The 19,601-nt window shown below is 38.1% G+C and overlaps 1 protein-coding gene across 1 annotated transcript; it reads right to left on the bottom strand.

Annotated features, from left to right (window-relative positions):
• Window positions 1-11,638: 11,638 nt before the first annotated feature.
• FAM216B (family with sequence similarity 216 member B) lies at window positions 11,639-19,235 on the bottom strand. Its single transcript, XM_069467213.1, is given in 4 exon segments — window positions 11,639-11,698; window positions 11,700-11,839; window positions 16,550-16,670; window positions 19,137-19,235. Coding segments are annotated over 4 exon segments (420 nt in total).
• Window positions 19,236-19,601: the final 366 nt, after the last annotated feature.

The raw sequence follows: 19,601 nt of genomic DNA, 5'->3' as shown, positions 1-19,601 counted from the left end.
ACTATTGATTTATTAAAAGAAAATTGGGTAGGGAGAAGGAAGAATCAGGCATGACACCCCGGCCCTGCCTTGAGTAACCAAATGCATGATGGCACTTACTAAGAAACAGTAGAGCCTGGCATGGTAGCTCATGCCTGTAATCCTAGCACTTTGGGAGGCCAAGGCAGGAGGATTGCTTGAGGCCAGGAGTTTGAGACCAGCCTGGGCAATAGCAAGACCCCATCTCTACAAAAAAAAAAAAAAAAAAAAGACACAGTAGAGGATACAGAAGGATGAGGTTTTGGGAACTGGATATGCAATTGGTATGCTTGTGGAAAATCCAGATGGAGTCTTCCATGTAGTTGTCACTTATTTGGGAGAGAGTCTGGACTAGAACTACAGACCTAATCATCTAAGATGCATCAATTTGGGCAGGGGAGCATAATTACTTCCATTCTCTTACATTTTAGAAAATGCAAATTACATGATCAAAATGAGCACATACAGAAGTCTAAGGAAATTCAAAATATGGATGTGATATATAAAATCAAACCAAACTCTGCCTATGCTAATAATAGATTTTAAATTTTACATTGAAATTCCTTATACTCAATGCAAAACATGAGGAAGTTCCTTGAGTCACAGTATCTACAGGATAAATATCAATTGTCTGGGGGACACTAGTTGGTCCTGGTACTGAGAGTTTCCAACATGATGTTGTGAGAAACTTCTCCAACAATATCCTCATAAAAAATAAAATGAGCTTCACTGGACTCTCTTGTGGCTCTCAACAGGGTCAAAGGAAAGCAAGTTGTACTAGAGCAGTTTTATATGGGTTCATTCTCAATTCATTCATCATTTTCATAAAGCGTCTAGGTCAATAACCCTTCCAGGTGTTGTGACACAGAGAGAACTGAACCAGGTGGAACCTGTATGACATTCTGGTTCATGGATTGGGCACTTATCAAGAAAACAATGACCTTGCAGACTGTTGTCTTAAAGAAGACAAATTTCTTTTCTTATTTATGGACTTCGCTGAACTTTATTCCTTTATACAGAATTTAAGTGGCTTCTCTGAAGAAGGTCAACATTATAGGGCAGGTCTTTTCAAAGTCACTAAGTTTAAGCCAGAAAAAAGCTTATCTTGTTTAAAATGTTACAAATAGATCAACAGAATACTGCTGCTATGAGCCATTATCTGGAACGTAGGCATGGACTTGTACTGAATCATTATTATCCAGTACTTTTTCCTATCTCTGAAGAAAAGGTTAGCTGAGTAAACTTAGAGGGTGAAATAAAAGAGGAGCAGATTATCTAAATTAGAACATATGTTAGTCATTTTCCTCTTAAAAAAGGGCATCTCTCAACAGTATATTTCATCATCTTGGCTATCTGGGTTTTGTTCTTGACATCTAAGCAGAATCAGATCCCTTCTGTGCACTGTGAGGATATCCTTTGTGCACTGCAGTAATCTGAATTTATTTATAATTATCCTTCAACCTTTTATGATTGGAAAATGTTGGGAATTGAGTTGGTGAAGGGAACAAAGTGTTGGAATGATATGTACAAAAAAAATTGTGCTAAGGGTGAAGCATACAGATGTAACAAAGAGATTTACTCCACTTGCATCTAGCTTAGGTTCCTAACATCTTTCTTCATAAAATTTTTATTGTATTTTACTAAAAAATTATAAACTTATATCTGGGATTATTTTAAAGTCTTTTTTGGTAAACTACGATACACAAAAAGAAAAATGACCTAAGCATAAATGCATAGCATTATAAATTGTTATGCGCAAACACTCAGGTAACCATCATATAGACCAAGAAATAAGATTTTGGCAGAATTCTAGAAACATCTCCCACATACCCACATGGCTCTTGCCATCACCAGCTCCTCCATGCCATGGTAATCACGACCCTCACTTTTGTGATAGTCACTGTGCATCCCTAAATGTTGACTTTTGGAGCTTTCTGTAAATGGAACCATTTAATATACATTCTTTTGTGTCTGGTTTCTTTTACTCAATGTTAGGTTTTTATAATTCATCCATGGTGGTGTACGCTATGATTCATTTATTTTCATTGTCTGAATAAACCAATTACTTATCCATTTTATTATTGATGGACATTTGAGTAGTTTCCAGTTTGGAGCTTCCCCCCACCCCATTTCTTGACTCACTCCTGTTGCTCTTCTTTGGTAATACATTTTCCAAAATAAAATAGGTTTTGAAAGAGGAGATGAGGAGCGTTTACCTACTGACAGATGTTACAAACTTTTTTTGTGAAAACCATCTTCTATGAACTCATTTGACCAAACTTTTGATCATATGTGATACATAAAAAGATGCCATGCAAATGGTGAAACACCAACATGTTGAGAATTAGTTCTTACACAATTTTTATACTTTTACAACCAGGTTAATCAGTTAGCTAACTTTATTGAATGTGTACAATGTCAGGCATTGTGTGCTAATCCTCCCAAAGCTCTACAAAGTAGGCAATTATCCCCATTTTACAGATGAGAAACTGAGGCACAGAGGTGGCGTCCCTTACATGCAATCACACAGCTGTTAAATATTGCATTTAGAATTCAACTTAGATGATCAGGTTCCATAGTCATGCTCTCAATTAGTGCACTAAGTACCTTAATTAAGAACAAATGTGGGGAGAAAAGGTAGAACTTACATTTCTGATTAGGGTATGTTTGCAAGATCATATGATACTTCATTCTGATTTTTAAAGAAACCTCACATCTATACAGCCACAATGACCTGTGTCATGGCAGAAGAAGGATTTGTAGGTGGGTTCCCATGCAGCTTGTTAGGTCTCTCCATTTTTTTCTTCCACTGGACTGGGTTCCACACATTGAGAGGGACTCAAGAATCCCACCTCATTGAGTACACACACAGGAGCAGATCCCAAAATCTATAGCCAGGACTCCCCATCACAGGTGGAGAACGTCAGCGTGGAATTGGTCACTGCCCGCGGACAGGCAGCCTGGGCCACAGGCTATAAGGTAAACAGCAATGAGGCATTTCATCCCATACAAAATCTGCAATGCCTTCCATAGGACCTTCCTGCTCAGCAGCACTCGATAAATATCTGGTGAATAAGCTACAAGAAAAAACGTGAAACTGGCTTGACTGGTTTTATGATACTGAATCCTTTTGCTGTTATGGAGAATCATTATACTGTCATTCTGAGCAAAGCTCTGATTTCCATGCTTTCTTCCGCTTTGGAAACGTGTTATTCTTTGGGACCTGTTATGGGCACGTGTATAAGCAGTGCTGCGCATGATGCTTCCTGGAGTAGTGTTTGCAGTTGTATAGACACAGCCATGAACGTGTGGCATTGTCTTCTTGCATCCAAAAGCAAAGACAGTCAATTAAAATCTGAGTCATTTATATATCTCCTATTTTTCTTCAGTTGAATATCTTGTTCAGAAGAGTTCTATTAATATGATTTATCACAATAAGCAGCATGGTTCTTGCAATAATTGATTTATCTTTTTCTCCACAGAAAATTTTCCCTGTATCTCTGTTCTGCACCAACTTTTATTTTTCTTTTCACCCTCTAGATCTTTGTTGACATTGGTAATTTCTACGGGGACTAGATTTTTTATACCATCTGCATCTTAAATCATTCATTTTCTCATTTTCTAAGTGCTGACTATAATCATCCCTTACATTTACTGAAATTAGCATGGATTTTAAATGATAAATCAAAAAAGAAGAGAGGGCTTTTTTTTTTTTTCAAAGAAAAGGCTTTGCTGTTCTTTGTAGATGAAACAGTTGACATTTTGTTAAGAGATTTTTATCTGAGTTTAATTCCCTCTCTTTAATATATTCTTAACAGTTATAAATGAAATGGTGTGTCTTAAATGAAAGTGTATCTATGGTAGCATAGTTATATCCAGTCTTTAAAATGGACCATTTCATTTCATACATGCTATAGAATCTTGAATTTCACCTTTACTCATCTCAATTTTCTTTGCTAAAAACGACTCTGTTGCTCCAAATTCCTACCTCAATGGATTGGATATATCAAATTGTAGCAGTAATTGTTCATAAGTACATATTTTATAACATGTACTAATAGAGTAATAAAATATATTGCAATAACAATATGCTCTGCCTGATAGAATTTCATCAGGAGACTCCATTAACACGTTCAGCTGGTATCAGCTTTTGAAAATGCCTTCCATTGTGGCGACAGGGAAATACTCAGTATAAGCGAGTGGAGAAAATGGGATTCTAACAGGAGTTTCTAGGAAGGCTGGGTATAATGAAAGAATACAGAACATGAATGAGTGCTGGGGAAGCATCTTTGACATTCACTGCACTGCGCCTGCACCTTCCACCCTCACAGTCCCGCAGCTGCCCTCACGCCTGAAGGAAGCTGCTCTCCTAAGGTCACCAACAGGCCCCCAACCCTAGTGGCCTTGTCTTACTCTATCCTGTTTTCCTCTTGCAGGCATTAGCCCTTCCTTCTTCCGATTTTCCTCTCTCCTACCTCTCAGAATGCTCACTTCCACTCCTCTAGGGCTCCACGCTGTGCACCAGCCCGTCCTCCAGGTCCTGTCCCCTCTTTGCTCTCCTCTCCTGTGTGCCCCACTCCTGGCATTTTGTCACCACCCCCAGGGCTGGCCTCTCTCCTGAGCTGTGGCACCCACATCAATGCCTGGGAAATGCAGGGACCTCCAACTCAACTTGTCCCAAACCAGACAATGTTTCGTTGTCCCCCAAATCAGCTCTTCTCCTGAGGGCCATTTTCCCTGTGCTTTTCATTCTGGTCCCCTGGGTTCCCCTTGATCTCTTCAATGACACACATCTACCCACCTGAGTTATTGATTCTGACACCAGATCTTTTGCTTTTGTCCCCTGTATTTTATTCCTAAGTTCAGTCCTCTTCATTTCTGCTCCTGGAATGTTGGGGTAGACCCCTGAAATGTCCCCCTGATTCCCTCCTTTTTTTTTTCCCTCTGACTCATCCTGCTCAGGACTGAAAATGGGTCCTCCTAGCAAGTTCTCAGGCCAAGCTCCTACTAAAAACAACTCCGGTGACTCCCTATTGTCTGACAATTAAAGGACATTAAAGTTTCTCCATGACCAAGCCATGATTTCTTCCTAGACTTGTTTCCCAGTACTTGTGTGTATATACTCTCTGTACTTCAGCCAAACCTGAGTGCTTGTAAACATAATAGTTAATGAATATTATTCCCACTAACTCTCAGATATTACAAATATGTGAACATATAAATGACTAAAAAGCATTAAGAACAACCACTTAACAGAGCCCATCTCACCACGGCACACTTAATCATAAACTTATAATTTTGGAAAAAAAAGTAAATTATTTTTATTCTTTTCTTGTTTTAATTATGCATGTTGTCATAAGAATGATGCCAAATTCTAAAATGACTTTCTTTATTTGTGTATTCTTTTCTCCTGAAAAGAACTCAATGGCTTGAAACTTAACACCTGACTTTCGCTTTCCAAAATTAAATGATGTTTAACTTACATGGATGATACATACATTCTTTTGATCTTAACTCCTTGTCTGGCTTCCTGTGTTTCCTGACTAGCATTTCCCTCATCAAGGTCACAACCCATTTGCCATACCTCTCAGCGTTTTCAGCTCTCCAGCCAGTCAGGAAAGGGAGCCGCATTCTACACCTATTCTCTGCCATCCGCCCCCGCCGGCCCCAGCCTCTCCCCCCCTGCCCGATCTCAAATGTGCTTCAGACCCCCTGAAATATGAGGCTTTAGATGTTGATCTTTGCTTTCCTACATAAATACACAGTGTGACACATAATTTAATATTACTGAATTTAAATAAGTAATATATTTACAAGGATATATATTTTTCTCTTATATAGAAAGCTAAACTTCTGAAATACCACTGACTTTCACCATCTTGTCAAGTCATTTGGATTGTCCTTTTGGACAATCGAATGTCCTTCATTACATCATTTTTAAAGTGGGAAATTTCTTTCTCTAGGACTCTCCATTTATAAACAGGTACCCTCCCATCTACCGTCTCCCATGAGCTGGGAGGATGCTGGGGAACTCACACCCTGTAGCATCTGAGTGTTTGGCTCTGTTGCAGTTGGGTAATTGCCTCTGAACCCTGTACCTAAGCTGTGGTTTTCAATAGCTACAGGGATTCCCTCCACTTCTGACCTGCCTGAGTCTATTGTGTAATTGGCACAGCATGATAGCTCCAATATGGAGAAAAATGAGTGACAATTCTCTAGAGGCAGACCAAGGGATTGGTTTCCAACATAGGGATTGATTACATTTCAGGCAACTGACTGTAACTTAGGGGGAAAGCAGAGTCAATGAGGCTGATATAATGGTTTCCTCTACAAGCACTGATGCAATTAGCAACTCATTTTAATTGAAAAGGTGCAGGAACTCTTAGACATGTTCCTATGGCTTTCATCACAAAATAGGGACTGGTAGCAAAATCCAAGACAGAATTCATTTTGGTGGAACTGTAATGCATATTTAATAATACCAATTCTAGGGAAAAGAAATCATTTTAGTAGGTTCAGGTACTGAGTTATAACATTGGCCTGACTTGGCTTTTAAGTAAGAATAATATGCAGCTTATTTACATGGGATATTGAGGACTGTAAAGGAGATACTTCCCCTATCCAAAAGAGCCTCTCTCATCATGCAACTCTTGCCCCTAAATGTTTGCCAAATTTGCCAAATAGAAATTCAGGGTTTTTTTAGGGTTAAAGCATATGATTTAGAAGTTACTCATTAAATACAAAAAGCCATTATACTTTGGTAAGCTTAAGTATCACCTGGGATTCTAATCCACTGGGTCTAGAATGGGACCCAGGAATTTGTATTTTCTTTAAGTATCCTCCGTGAATCTGGTGTATGGATTGTGTTCTGATACATATTGCTCTAAATACATAGGTTATACAAGAATTAGATATTAATTATTAAGTGTTTTAGTCTTATTTTATATCATTTTCCTCTAAGAGCATGTTGGAGGGTTGGAACAAAAAACAGCTAGGTTTTGAGAGAGGGGCATGGCAAAAGCAAAGTGTGCACTGCAGGACAATTGCCTGAGAAGACAGGCTAGGTTGGTCGTCTTGGCTGAGAGCCCTGGCTGGGGGTCAGAAGTCAGAATGAGTGCATTGGGTGCATGTAGCAGGCAGCAGGGCCAGCATGAGGTAAGGTGAACAAGGGATCTGGGGACATTCACTCTGAGGATTGTGCAAGAATGAGTGTTTCCTTCAATTTTGCACGATAGGCAGGTCACTCACTTCACCCTAGTCCTGGCCTAGTCCATCAGCTTCTGAAATGGCTCCCAATGAGGCCCACCTTTTAGTAATCACACCTTTTGAGTAATCCCCTACCTTTGTGTGGGGGCTGGACCTAGTGACCTGTTTCTATTGAATAGAACAAAGTGAAAATGATAGATTAGGTTATAAAAGACTGGAACTTCCACCTGACATACACTCTCTCTTTCATTTTCTAACTCTGATGAAACAAGCCGCCATTTGTGAGCTGCCCTATTGAGAGGCCTCTGTGGCAGGGAACTGAGGGCAGCCTCCAGCCAACAGCCAATAATGTACTGAGGCCCTGAGTTCACCAGGCCCCAGGGAACTAAATTCCGCCAACAGTTACGTGAGTGAGCTTAGAAGTGGATCTTTCCCTGGTTGAATCTTCAGATGAGACCACAGCCTCGGTGGACGCCTCAATTGCAGACTTGTGCGGGACCCTGAGCCAGAAGCTCCAGCTAAGCCATACATAGATTCCTGACCACAGAAACTGTGAGATAGTAAATACTGTTTAAAGTCACTACATTTTGGAGTACTTTATTATACAGCACTTGATAACTAACATAGTGCATAAAGCTTGCTGAGCCTGAAGAACAAAGTAAAACAAGGAAAGGTGAGAAGTTAATGAGGACACACCAAATCCGTGACATAATTTTTTCCAGGGGTGGTCCTTCCCACAGAAGATTTGCTTTTTTTTCTCTTCTTCCTCACTTCTTCCAATTCCTTCCTCCCCTATACATAAATTGGAGAGTCATCTTATCAGGGTTGCCTGTTCAACTTTGAAGTTTCTTCTATTAAATCTCTAAGATTACCACCATCACCACCCCCACATATGACCTTTGTCCCTGAAATTTGCCACAGTTCTCAGTAAAAAAAAGTGACTGACTATAACTAATAATGGCAATTCTCATATTTTCCACACACCCAAGTTCTCCTCAGCCCAGCAGTCACAGTCACTAGAATCAAAAATTAAAATGCCTGGCATTGCAAGAATGTGGTGCAATTAAGACTCTTGTACATTGCTAGTGGGAATGCAAAATGATGCAGCCACTTAGGAAAACACTACAACAATATCTTACAGAGTTAAAGCTAAATCTGCCATATGACCTGATAACTGTGCTCCTTGGAATCATCCCAAGGGAAATAAAAACTGTGTTCATGCAAAAGCTTACATTCAAATATTTATAGCAGTTTTATTCATAATAGTCCAAAGCTAGAAACAATCCAAATGCTCACCAACCAGTGAATGGATAAGCAACTGTGGTGTATCTGTACAGGAGAACACTACTCAGCAATGAAGAGGAACAAACTACTGATATTTGCAACACGATGAACCTCAGTAGCATCATGCTAGGTGACAGAAGCCAGACACAAAAGACTATATACTCTGACTCTAATTATGCAAAATTCTAGAAAAGGCAAAACTATAGTGATAGAAAGCAGATCAGTGATTTTCATGGGCCAGCGTTTGGGGGAGGAGATTGACTACAAAAGGACATAGGAAATTTTGAGGTAATGGAAACATTCTATATCATGATTGTGGTGCTGGTTGGGTAACTGTATGCATTTGTCAAGATTCATTAATCTTTGAGTGCATTTACTGCATATAAATTATGCCTCAAAAAAATTTTTTAAAAAAGAAAAACTCTGGCCATATAAAATCAAAAATTGAAGCAATTTACGTTTGTTTCTTGTCTTTACATTCATGATACAATCATTGTTCATTTCAGTCTGTCATTTAAATGCAAGAATATGTAGTACCACAGTGGTTGGAGCATGTGAACTGATATTATGTGTGCTGGAAGCCAACCATTTGGCAAGGAGTTCCCTGAAACTACTTTCTGTGTGGAATAAAATGGTTATTAAAGGAAAAAGGTAAAAATGTGCTACTTTGAAGCTTACATATATTCTATTTTAAACTCAACAGTAACCTCAGCAATTGTTTAGAATCTAGTTCCATAAAAGATTTTTTTTTTGGGGGATGAGTATTTTATCACTGGTGGGTTATTTAGAATTGCTGGCTGATGGTGATAATAAAAAGTAGACCAACTTTCAGTCAGCTTTATTATTGTTTTAAAATTCTTTGCAGACAGTGTACCCTCTATAGCCTGCATCTGGAGTGAACTCTTCCCCTCATCTGTCTTGGACATACTACTGCTACTCCTAACCAATAGTTGCGGTTTCCTGGGACCCTAGAATGATATCACAAAGTCAGAGGCCAGTATGACCTATAGAATCTTTGAAAACTTCATTATAATTCAACAAGTATTACTGATTGCCTACTGCAGACCAGGAGTTGTTCTAGGTGCTGCAATTTCACGTAAAATGCTCACTGATCTCCAGGACTTTAAGTTCTGATGATGTCTATTGACATTGTGAGAGCAAGCAATATAGTCTCCAACAGGTCAAAGTATTAGACTTTCCTGAACATTGTAGGTTGTCCTCTCTTCCCCTTTCACCTTTCTCAGTGTCCTTCCAGGTGAGCACCTTTCTTCCAGCATCATAACCAATTGTATTCCTTATAAGTTTCAAATGAGGAGCTTAAGGGGGGACCAAAAACTGGGACTTTCTGTACCACCTTAGGTCTATTTGTCCTTCTTATGGACCTGTGATATTCACCTGTCAATCAGCTCTTAGAAGTCTCTCTCAGAAACAAGGTTCTTCTGACACTTTTGATGCAGGGATGTAGCTCAGAATTATAAATGGCCTTTTTGATATTCTGTATCACTAGCTAAGGCTTACACAGCAAATATCTATGCCCAACAACAACAAGAAATGTCTAAGGTACAAGTGCACACAAGCAATTCAGAGGGATAAAAGGCCCATCGTGGAAACAATGGGAAGGCTAGTAAAGGCTAAATGAGGTCTACCATAAACCTCTGTCCCTTAAGGGGGCTACCCTATAGCTTGCCCCAGGTCCATTTAATTTTTTTCTTCTTTTAATCCTACCTAATAATTCCTTATTTAGAACTGTGAAGCTAGAGTATGTGAGTCAGGACCCAAATTTGCAGAGGTCAAGAAGCTTCTTTATGATTAAGTGAATGACCACAGCAAGGCCAATATCAGCTTCCCCAAGACTTCCCATCAGACTAATGGGCCAACCATGACCCTTGTCCCTCCTAAATAAAATTCAGATAGGATTTCAGAACTCATATTGGGGTTTTTCAGAATCCCATGACAACTTTTATATCTTACATGTTAATGGTTGCAAAGAGAAGATAATTATAATCATCAACGATTTTTTCCTGGCAATAATGCATCATCTTCCTTTCATATCAATGTTAGCACTTCCTTTGTTAAGCAATTTTATATCCCATCTCAACCGATTCCTTTCATAGGCATGACAAAGCCATTGGATGATTTGAATGGGGTGAAGCATTTTAAAAAAAAGATGAGAAAGAGGCATTTTTTATTTTGACTTTACATGTGCACTGGTGATTAATTTTTAACACAGAAAAATCACTGATGAAAATAACTATTAAATATGACTAATATAATAGTATACTGTCTACAGAATGATCTATTTTCTCTCTTTTTTTTTTTTTTTGCTTATTTGTATAGTTTTATATGCTTTGCTTAAAACCTTTGAGGCCACAGAAAGGTAAGACTTGAGATCAGTTGTTTGGGCTGTTTCATGTTCTGCTAAGGGTGTTTCTTCAGCTGCTAGGAAAAGGTGTGTGTATGAATTCTCTTATCCATGTCAAGGCCAATTATAGCTGTGTAAAATCAATCCAGCTGTGGAAGAATGAGAAATGCAAGTTTCAGGGTGACACAAAGTGATAAAGTCAGGTGAGAACCAGAAGCTTTTGGGCCAAGTTGAATGCCATTGATGGATGGAGAAGACAGGAAGGAAATGTACAGTGTTGCTGAGATAACATGGCTCTGGAGCCCTCTGTGATCCATGTTAATTCCATGTTAAGTTTCTATATTTTCAATATGTACAGTGTGGGTGGCTTTCAGGTAATGGTCACCGAGTGACAGTGGACCTGGAACCTTCTGGTCACATGTCCCCTTTCACTATTTTTGGAATTCTCTAGGAGCTTCTAATTCAAAGGAAGCTTTTACTTTGAAAGCTTTAAAAGTCATTTTACTCTACAGATTATATGTGGAAACGCTTGCTTACTCTCTACTTCATTGTTCCAAAACCTTTCAACTTGTTCTTGCTGGCAAAATTTATGTGAATAGGAGAGAGATTATATTAATATTTAGGTCTGAGGTTTGTGTTAGAAAGTTTTCTTTTATTCACTGTCATTCAACAAATATGTACTAAGTACCCACCAGATGCCCACTAGATACATGGATGCTAGATGCCAGGATATATGAAACTGCATGTTTCAGAAAATGTTGCCAAGTCTCAGTTCCTGAGGGTTCGGCACCCTGTACTTTGGACCTTTGGTAGAACCACAGACAGGGAGTAGTGCTGAAGGACATTTTCTTGGCATAGCTGAAGATTTCCGGGGAATGGTTCTTTGAGAAGCTACCTTGGTTGAGGCTCTCTTGATTGAATCTCTAAGTACAACAGCATAAGACAAGGCTTCCTGCTGAGTAATGTAACCTGGGGGAAAGAAATGAGAGAAACTTCAAAGTCAACAATTTTACAAAACAAATAAGCAAACAAAACTGCAAATATTTAGTTATGTGTACAAAATTTCTTCTGCTCTGTGGTTAGCATGCCCAGATTATACTATCTTTGAGAACAGCAGTGTATTTTTTCTCTTTTGCATTTCTTATACCATAAGTTAATAAATACTTATTGATTAACATGTCAAATCATTTGGAAAGGGACTTGAGCCATGAGGAATCTTTGCATGAACTACTTATTTTTGATATCAAAACTTTCTTCAAATCAAAAAGATACATTTGATATCTCTCAGTGTATCTCAAAGTGTAGTCTATAGACCACATACCAGAGAATCATCAGGCTGAGGCCACATGATTTACAAAATGCTTACTTAGTCATAGTCATATGGTTTTATTTCTGGGTTCTCTATTCTGTTCCATTGGTCTTTGTCTCTACTTTTATACCAGTATCATGCTGTTTTTGTTACTATAGCCTTCCAGTAAGTATAATTTGAAGTCAGATAATGTGATACCTCCAGATGTGTTCTTTTTGCTTAAGATTGCTTTGTCTGTTTGGGCTCTTTTTTGGGTTCTAAATGAAGCTTTGGATTATTTTTTCTAGATCTGTGAAGTAATATGTTGGTATTTTGATGGGAATTGCACCGCTTTGGGCAGTATAGACATTTTAATGATGTTGATTCTACCAATCCATGAGCATGGGATGTTTTTCCATTTGTTTGTGTCATCTACAAATTCTTTCAACAGTGTTTTGTAGTTCTCCTTGTGGAGATCTTTCAACTCCTTGGCTAAGTATATTCCTAAGTATTTTATTTTCTTTCTAGCTATTGTAAATGGTATTGAGTCTTTGATCTGACTCCCAGCTTGACTTTTATTAATATATAGAAACGCTGCTGATTTGTGTGTATTGATTTTGTAACCTGAGACTTTGATGAATTTATTTATCAATTCTGGGAGTCTTTGGTGGAGTCTTTAGGGTTTCCTAGATACAAGGTCATATCATTGGCAAACAGGGATAGTTTGACCTCCTCTTTTCCAATTTGGATTCTTTTTATTTCTTTCTCTTGCCTGATTTCTCTGGCTAGGACTTCTAGTACTATGTTGAATAGATGTGGTGACAATGGGCACACTTGTCTTGTTCCAGTTCTTAGGGGGATTGTTTTCAACTTTTTCCTATTCAGTATGAGGTTGACTGTGGGTTTGTCATATATGGCTTTTATAATTTTTAAGTATGTTCCTTCTACACCTAGTTTGTGGAGGGTTATCATGAAAGAGTGCTGGATTTTATCAAATGATTTTTCTGCATCTATTGAAATGAACATATGGTCTTTGGTTTTGCTTCTGTTTATATAGTAAATCACACTTATTTATATGTATATGTTGAACCATCTTTGGATCCCTGGGATGGAGCCCACTTGATTATGGTAAATTATCTTTTGATGCACTTTTGAATTCAATTTGCTAGTACTTTGAGGATTTTTGCATCTATGTTCATGAGGGATATTGGTCCGTAGTTTCCTTTTTTGGTTGTGTCCTTTCCTAGATTTGGTATCAAGGTGACACTGGCTTCATAAAAAGAGTTAGGGAGGATTTCATCCTTCTCAGTGTTATGGAATAATTTTTGTAGGATAGGTGCCATTTCTTCTTTGTAGGTCTGGTAAAAATTTGGCTGTGAATCTGTCTGGTCTAGGAATTTTTTTGTCTGGAGATTTTTTATTACTGTTTCAATCTTGTTGCTTATTACTGGTCTATTCAGGATTTCTATTTCTTCTTGACTCGGGAGGTTGTGTGTTTCCAGGAATTTATCCATTTCCTCTTGGTTTTCTAGTCTGTGTGCATAGAGGTTTTTGTAGTATTCACAGATAATATTTTGTATTTCTGTGGTATCAGTTGTAATGTCTCCTCCAATTGATCTTCAAAAAGCAGAAAAAAACACACATTGGGATAAGGACACCCTATTTCTCAAATAGTGCTGGGGAAATTGGATAACCACATGCAGAAGAATGAACCAGGACCCCTATCTCTTGCCATATATAAAAATTAATTCAAGATGCATTAATGTAAGACTTACATGTAAGGCATGAAACCATAAAAATTCTAGAAGAAAATGTAGGGAAAACTCTTCTAGACATAGGCCTCAGCAAAGAATTTATGACAAAGACCCCAAAGGCAAATACAACAACAACAAAAATAAATAAATGGGACTTAATTAAATTAAAAACCTTCTGCATAACAAAGGAAATAATCAACAGAGTAAACAGGCAACCTACAGAATGAGAGAAAATATTCACAAACTGCACATTCAACAAAGGACTAATATCCAGAATCTATAAAGAACTCAAAAAAATCAGCAAGAAAAAAAATTAAAAAGTGGGCAAAAGACATGAACAGAATCTTTTCAAAAGAAGACAAACAAATGGCCAATGAACATATGAAAAAATGTTCAACATTATTAATTATCAGGGAAATGCAAATTAAAACCACAATGAGATACCACCTTACTCCCGTCAGACTGGCCATTATTAAAAAGTCAAAAAACAACAGATACTGATGTGGATGCAGAGAAAAAGGAATGCTTATACATTGTTGGTGGGACTGCAAACTGGTATAATCCCTATGGAAAAACAGTATGGAGATTTCTCTAAGAGCTAACAGTAGACCTACCATTCTATCCAGCAATCCCACTACTGGATATTTACCCAAAGGAAAAGAAATCATTTTATCAAAAGCACTCGAATGTTTACTGCAGTACAATTCACAATTACAAAGATATGGAATCAACCTAAGTGCCCATCAATTCATGAGTGGATGAAGAAAATGTGAGATATATATATATATATATATATATGTATATATAGTTGAATAGTACTCCATGGTGTATGTGTGTATATATATGCACATACTGGTGTGTGTGTGTGTGTGTGTGTGTGTGTGTATTCCTGTATTTACGCAAAAGAAAGACATGATTTTTGTAAATGATTTAATAAAAGCAACATAAACAGTAATTATACACACACACACACACACACACACGCATACCATGGAGTACTCTTCAACTATAAAAAGGAATGAAATAATGTCTTTCACAGCAACTTGGATGGAACTGGAGACCATTGTCCTAAGTGAAGTATTTCAGGAATGGAAAAACAAACACCACATCTTCTCACTAATATGTGGGAGCTAAAGGATGGGTACACATGGGCACAAAGAGATGTGAAAGACATTGGAAACTAAGAAGGGGGGTTAAAACTCACCTATTGGGTACACTCTCTTGGTGACAGGCATTCTGAAAGTCCTGACTTCAGCATTATATAGTGTATCCATGTAACAAAAATATTTGTACCCCCTTAATATTTTAAAAAAATGCTTATTTAAAGTGGATTTCTGACTCTATTTAAAGACCTTCCAAATCAGAAACTCAGAGGATTAGGCCTGGAAATCTGCATTTTAATAAGGTAATGGGTACTAAACATTGCCTACCTCTGTTTCTGGATTCATTGGCTTCTGTGCAAGTTTGCTCTAAAACCAAAGCTACTAGATGATGCTTCTGTAACACTTCAGACAATCATGTGGCCCAGACTGAATCCTGGCGCCTCCATTTACTAGTTGCATGACCTGGTCAAGTTATTTAACTTGTTCATGTTTCAATTTTCTCCTCTGTAAACTGTAGGTTATAAAGACAGCTACCACCTAGAAGTGTCTGAGTTTTAGATAAGACAATATATGCAAAGTTCTTAGAACAGTGCCTGCCTCATAGGAAGCCCTTGATAAAAGATAATTACTGTTGATGTTGCTTTTATTAAATCATTTGCAAAAATCTTGTCTTCCTTTTGTGTAAATACAGGAACATAAGTATAAAGTAGAAGTGCTAATGCCAAGTGAGTGGATTTGTTTTTTCTAAAAAGCACTCTATTAGAGTTAGGAGAAGAGTGAAATGGAGGGGGACCAGCAACTGAAAGCTTTTCCTGCAAGAAAAGGGACTTGACAACAATTATGCCATTCAGTAGGTTGGCGCTTATAATCTGTGAAGGTCTTTCACAACCATTATTTCATTTGTGCTTCATAAAATCCAAAGAGGTTGATAGAAGAGGAGAGACAGCAAGTGATGGGGGTGAAAACGCATGATCTTTGGAGGTGATAGCTCTGACTTGAAATCCTAACGAACGTTTACTATCTGTGTGATCTTCATCAAGTTATGTAACCTGCCTGAGTTTCCATTTTCCACAACCATAAAGTGGAGAGAAAAAGAGATATTATATATAAAGCTCTTAGCACAAGGCCTGGAACTTGATAAATGTTCAATAAATATACCTATTATTGTGAGTAAGCCAAGCCTCTGAGTGCACACAAACAGCAAAGACCTGAGCTGTGGTTGGAGCCTAGGCTGGCTTTCTAAACCCAGAGCCATTGATCTACTTGATTAGTTCCTGCAAAATTCAGAGAGTTGTTAACATTTTATAACAATCCATACTCGAATTTCTTTAAACCCTCTTAATTTACCTATAAAACCTCACTTTCTATTGTCAGGGATAACTACTTTGAAACTTGGCTAACCAACTATGTTGATAAAATAGCACACTGACAGAGGCCACTGTACTTGAATTATTTATCTGAAAACTTGACCTTGAGCTGCAGCCCACGAGCTCCTTTCTGAGATGCCTGGTTCAGGTCAGTTAGTTAAACTCACCGAGCAGCTGCTGGTGCCAAAGGCTATGAATATGGCGGGTCTGCAGGGCCTCCCACTGGGGCCTGGAGTTGTAAATCCTCATGATGCTGTAAAAGTAGCGCTGTTGCCCTCGGGTCAGGTCCTGTCAGAGCAGAGCAGGTGATTTTAGTTCTACAGGATTAAAAAGTGTGATGTATTCCCAGCTAACTTTCATGGAGTTAAGATGCTTCTGTCGCTAAACATATATATTTTCAATGCACAATAATTGGAAAATGAATGGGTAATGTCCTCCTTAGTTTGCTTAAACAGTCTTCCACTGGCCTGTATGGTGATGAAAATGTGTAAGTAAAAGATTCTAGGTAAGTAGGTCATGGTATTGGACTGAGGGAGATCTAAGGATTTCCAAGATCCTGTAATTTTATTGATCCTTATTGAAGAGAGTAGGCGGTGATAATCTACACAGGGCTGAAGTATGCCAGGTCTCTGGGTGGGTAGAAGAGAACTTCCCACTGAATGTTCTCAGTGCTCAGGGAAGATGGATAGATGAATAGATGGGTAAAGTGGTAAGAGCTCATTGTATTATTAATAAAAAGGTGCTATGAAAACAGAGAAGGTAAACAAACTGCCCATAACAGTCAAGGAAGGCCTTCTAATTGAGATTGAACACCACACCTGAGTCTTAAGGATGAAGCGTTCCCTGAGGGAACTAGAATATTGGTTCTCAAAGGGCATGGGCAACACCCGGAGACCTGTTAGAAATGCAAGTTCTCAGGCCCCACCCAGACCTACAGAATCAGGAACTCTATGGGGTGGGGCCAGCACTCTGTTTTAACAAGCCCTGCGGGTAATTCCAATATATGCACATTAAAATTTGAGAACCATTGTACGAAAAGAAAAACAAAGGCTAGTTATAGACAGAGGGAGAAACCGGTACAAAATCTCTTATGGGCATGTAATATCTGGACATGGTTTGGGACTGGACTTTTTTTTTTTTTTTTTTTTGCTTCGAAAAACCTAGTTTTTGATTTCAAAAGGTCTGTAGAGTTAGAGGAAGATGATAAAAGCCTTTTACACTATGTTAAGAGTTTAAGGATTAACTTTTATATGAGGAGCCATCAGAGGTCTTTATTGCAAGGCAATGATTCTCAACAGGGATGATTTTGACCCCCAAGGGACGTTTGGCAGTGTCTGTAAAATTTTTGACCAGCCAAATTGGTGGGAAGGGGAAGAAATGTTATTGGCATTCAGTGAGCAGAGGCCTGGGATGCTGCTGAACGCTCTGCAATGCACAGGACAGCTTTCCACTCCGCTGGGACAAGTTGTCCAACTCAAAGCGCCATACTCTAAATTGACCAGATTTACATTTTTAAAATACCATTCTGGCCCTGCTGTAGAGAACAGGCTTGAGGAAAGAGAACCCTGGTAGGTGGACCATTTAGAAGGCTACTTTCACAGAGGTAGGGAAAAACAATAAGGGCCAGGACTTCAATTACTACTATATACCTAATATATCTTTAAGTGCTTATTCTGTGCTATGCTGAGCATTTTGCATGCATCATCTGTTAAGTTACAGCAATCCTATGAGATAGGCAATTTATCGTGTTCATTTTACAGATAGGGAAACTGAGATAGTGGCATCAACATTCCAGAAAAATCAAGATAAAATAAGTTTACCCTAGGCCAACAAATTCAAAATAATAACAGAATTTTCAAAACTAGTTGATAACCATGTAATAAAAACTCAGATTAAGATAATATTATGTGAAAATAGGGTAAGATGACTTTTATCTGTTAGAAAGTTTGTGGAAATCCATGAGTCAGGTTTTTATTTTTAGGTTTAGAGACCTTAAACTTAATATGGAAAATATATCTAGAGTAAAAATAGCAAAGCCACATACCTCACAATTTAAGATACCATTTCAGCTTCAGTTTCTCAATTAGAGATTTTAGAGGATAATATATTTGAAGAAGACAATGGATTCCACTCCTGAATAACTAATGAAGCCTTTTCAAAAGATTGAGAACAAGATAATATGAAAATTGCAAGCTAATTTCAAGAGCAAAGCTCCAAAGTTCAATGGGAATTTCCACTATGTAAGATAAAATCTTAAAAGTTATGGTTTTATTTTACAAAGAAAAAAATTGCCTACTTCTTTTCCTTAGTAAAACTCTAAATTTCCTAAATGAGAAGTTATAGGTAACATTACTAATATTCTTACCCTGTAGTCTATCCTTTCTTGAAGGGTTGGAAGAGAACTGAAATTTTTACAAAGAATATTTATGAGAATGACTTTAACTAAATTTGACGGTGGCTCTCCAATAGGGAGGCACCACTGTGTGGTCAGTTAGTGAGTTTCTCCTCACTGGTAGTGGATCAGTCATGAAAAGGTGACTGTCTCCCAGAGCTCCTGAAATGGGATGCATGGCGGAGGAGTCCATCATCCAAGTGCTCTTTCATTCACTCATGCGGGACTTCAGCACGCAGCCAGGGCTTATTGTGGGTCACTCTCCCTAATGCTGGATAAACAAAGACAGTGGCAAAAGTCCTCAAGCCTTGAAGGAAAGACAGACAAGCTCCCTCTATCTGTGAATAAATAAAATGCTGTACCTTCAGTAAGGAACTGTCAGAGGCGGAGGGAGGGACTCGAATGCAAGAAATTTGTGGAACATTCCGAAGCTTTTGTTGTCTCTTCCAGTTTTCTCCCATTCTTTATCTCGTACCTCCAAGGAACAACAAAGCATAGCATAAAATTTCACTTTGCTCAGCCAATTTTGGGGATGTACTTAAGTAAATAAGTAAGCAAGTAAGTAAATAAATAAATGTATTTGTTCCAAGGGACAAGAACACTGTCTCACATGTTTCCAAGTAATTGGACCTCACCAGATTCTGCATCTTTTCTCATCCTTACACCTTATTTATGACAATAATTATTAATTATTTATGATATTAAGAAATAATTCAGAGCCCTGTCTTCCTGCTTAACTCTGTGCTTAGAATGGGTGGATTGTGGAGCCATACTATTTCTACAAGAGTTATTTCTTTTTTTTTTCTTTGTTTTATTTTTTTCCCTTT

This window comes from Eulemur rufifrons, chromosome 4 (genome assembly GCF_041146395.1).
Source record: "Eulemur rufifrons isolate Redbay chromosome 4, OSU_ERuf_1, whole genome shotgun sequence".
NCBI lineage: Eukaryota > Metazoa > Chordata > Mammalia > Primates > Lemuridae > Eulemur > Eulemur rufifrons.
This window is presented reverse-complemented; position numbering and strand designations above follow the sequence as displayed.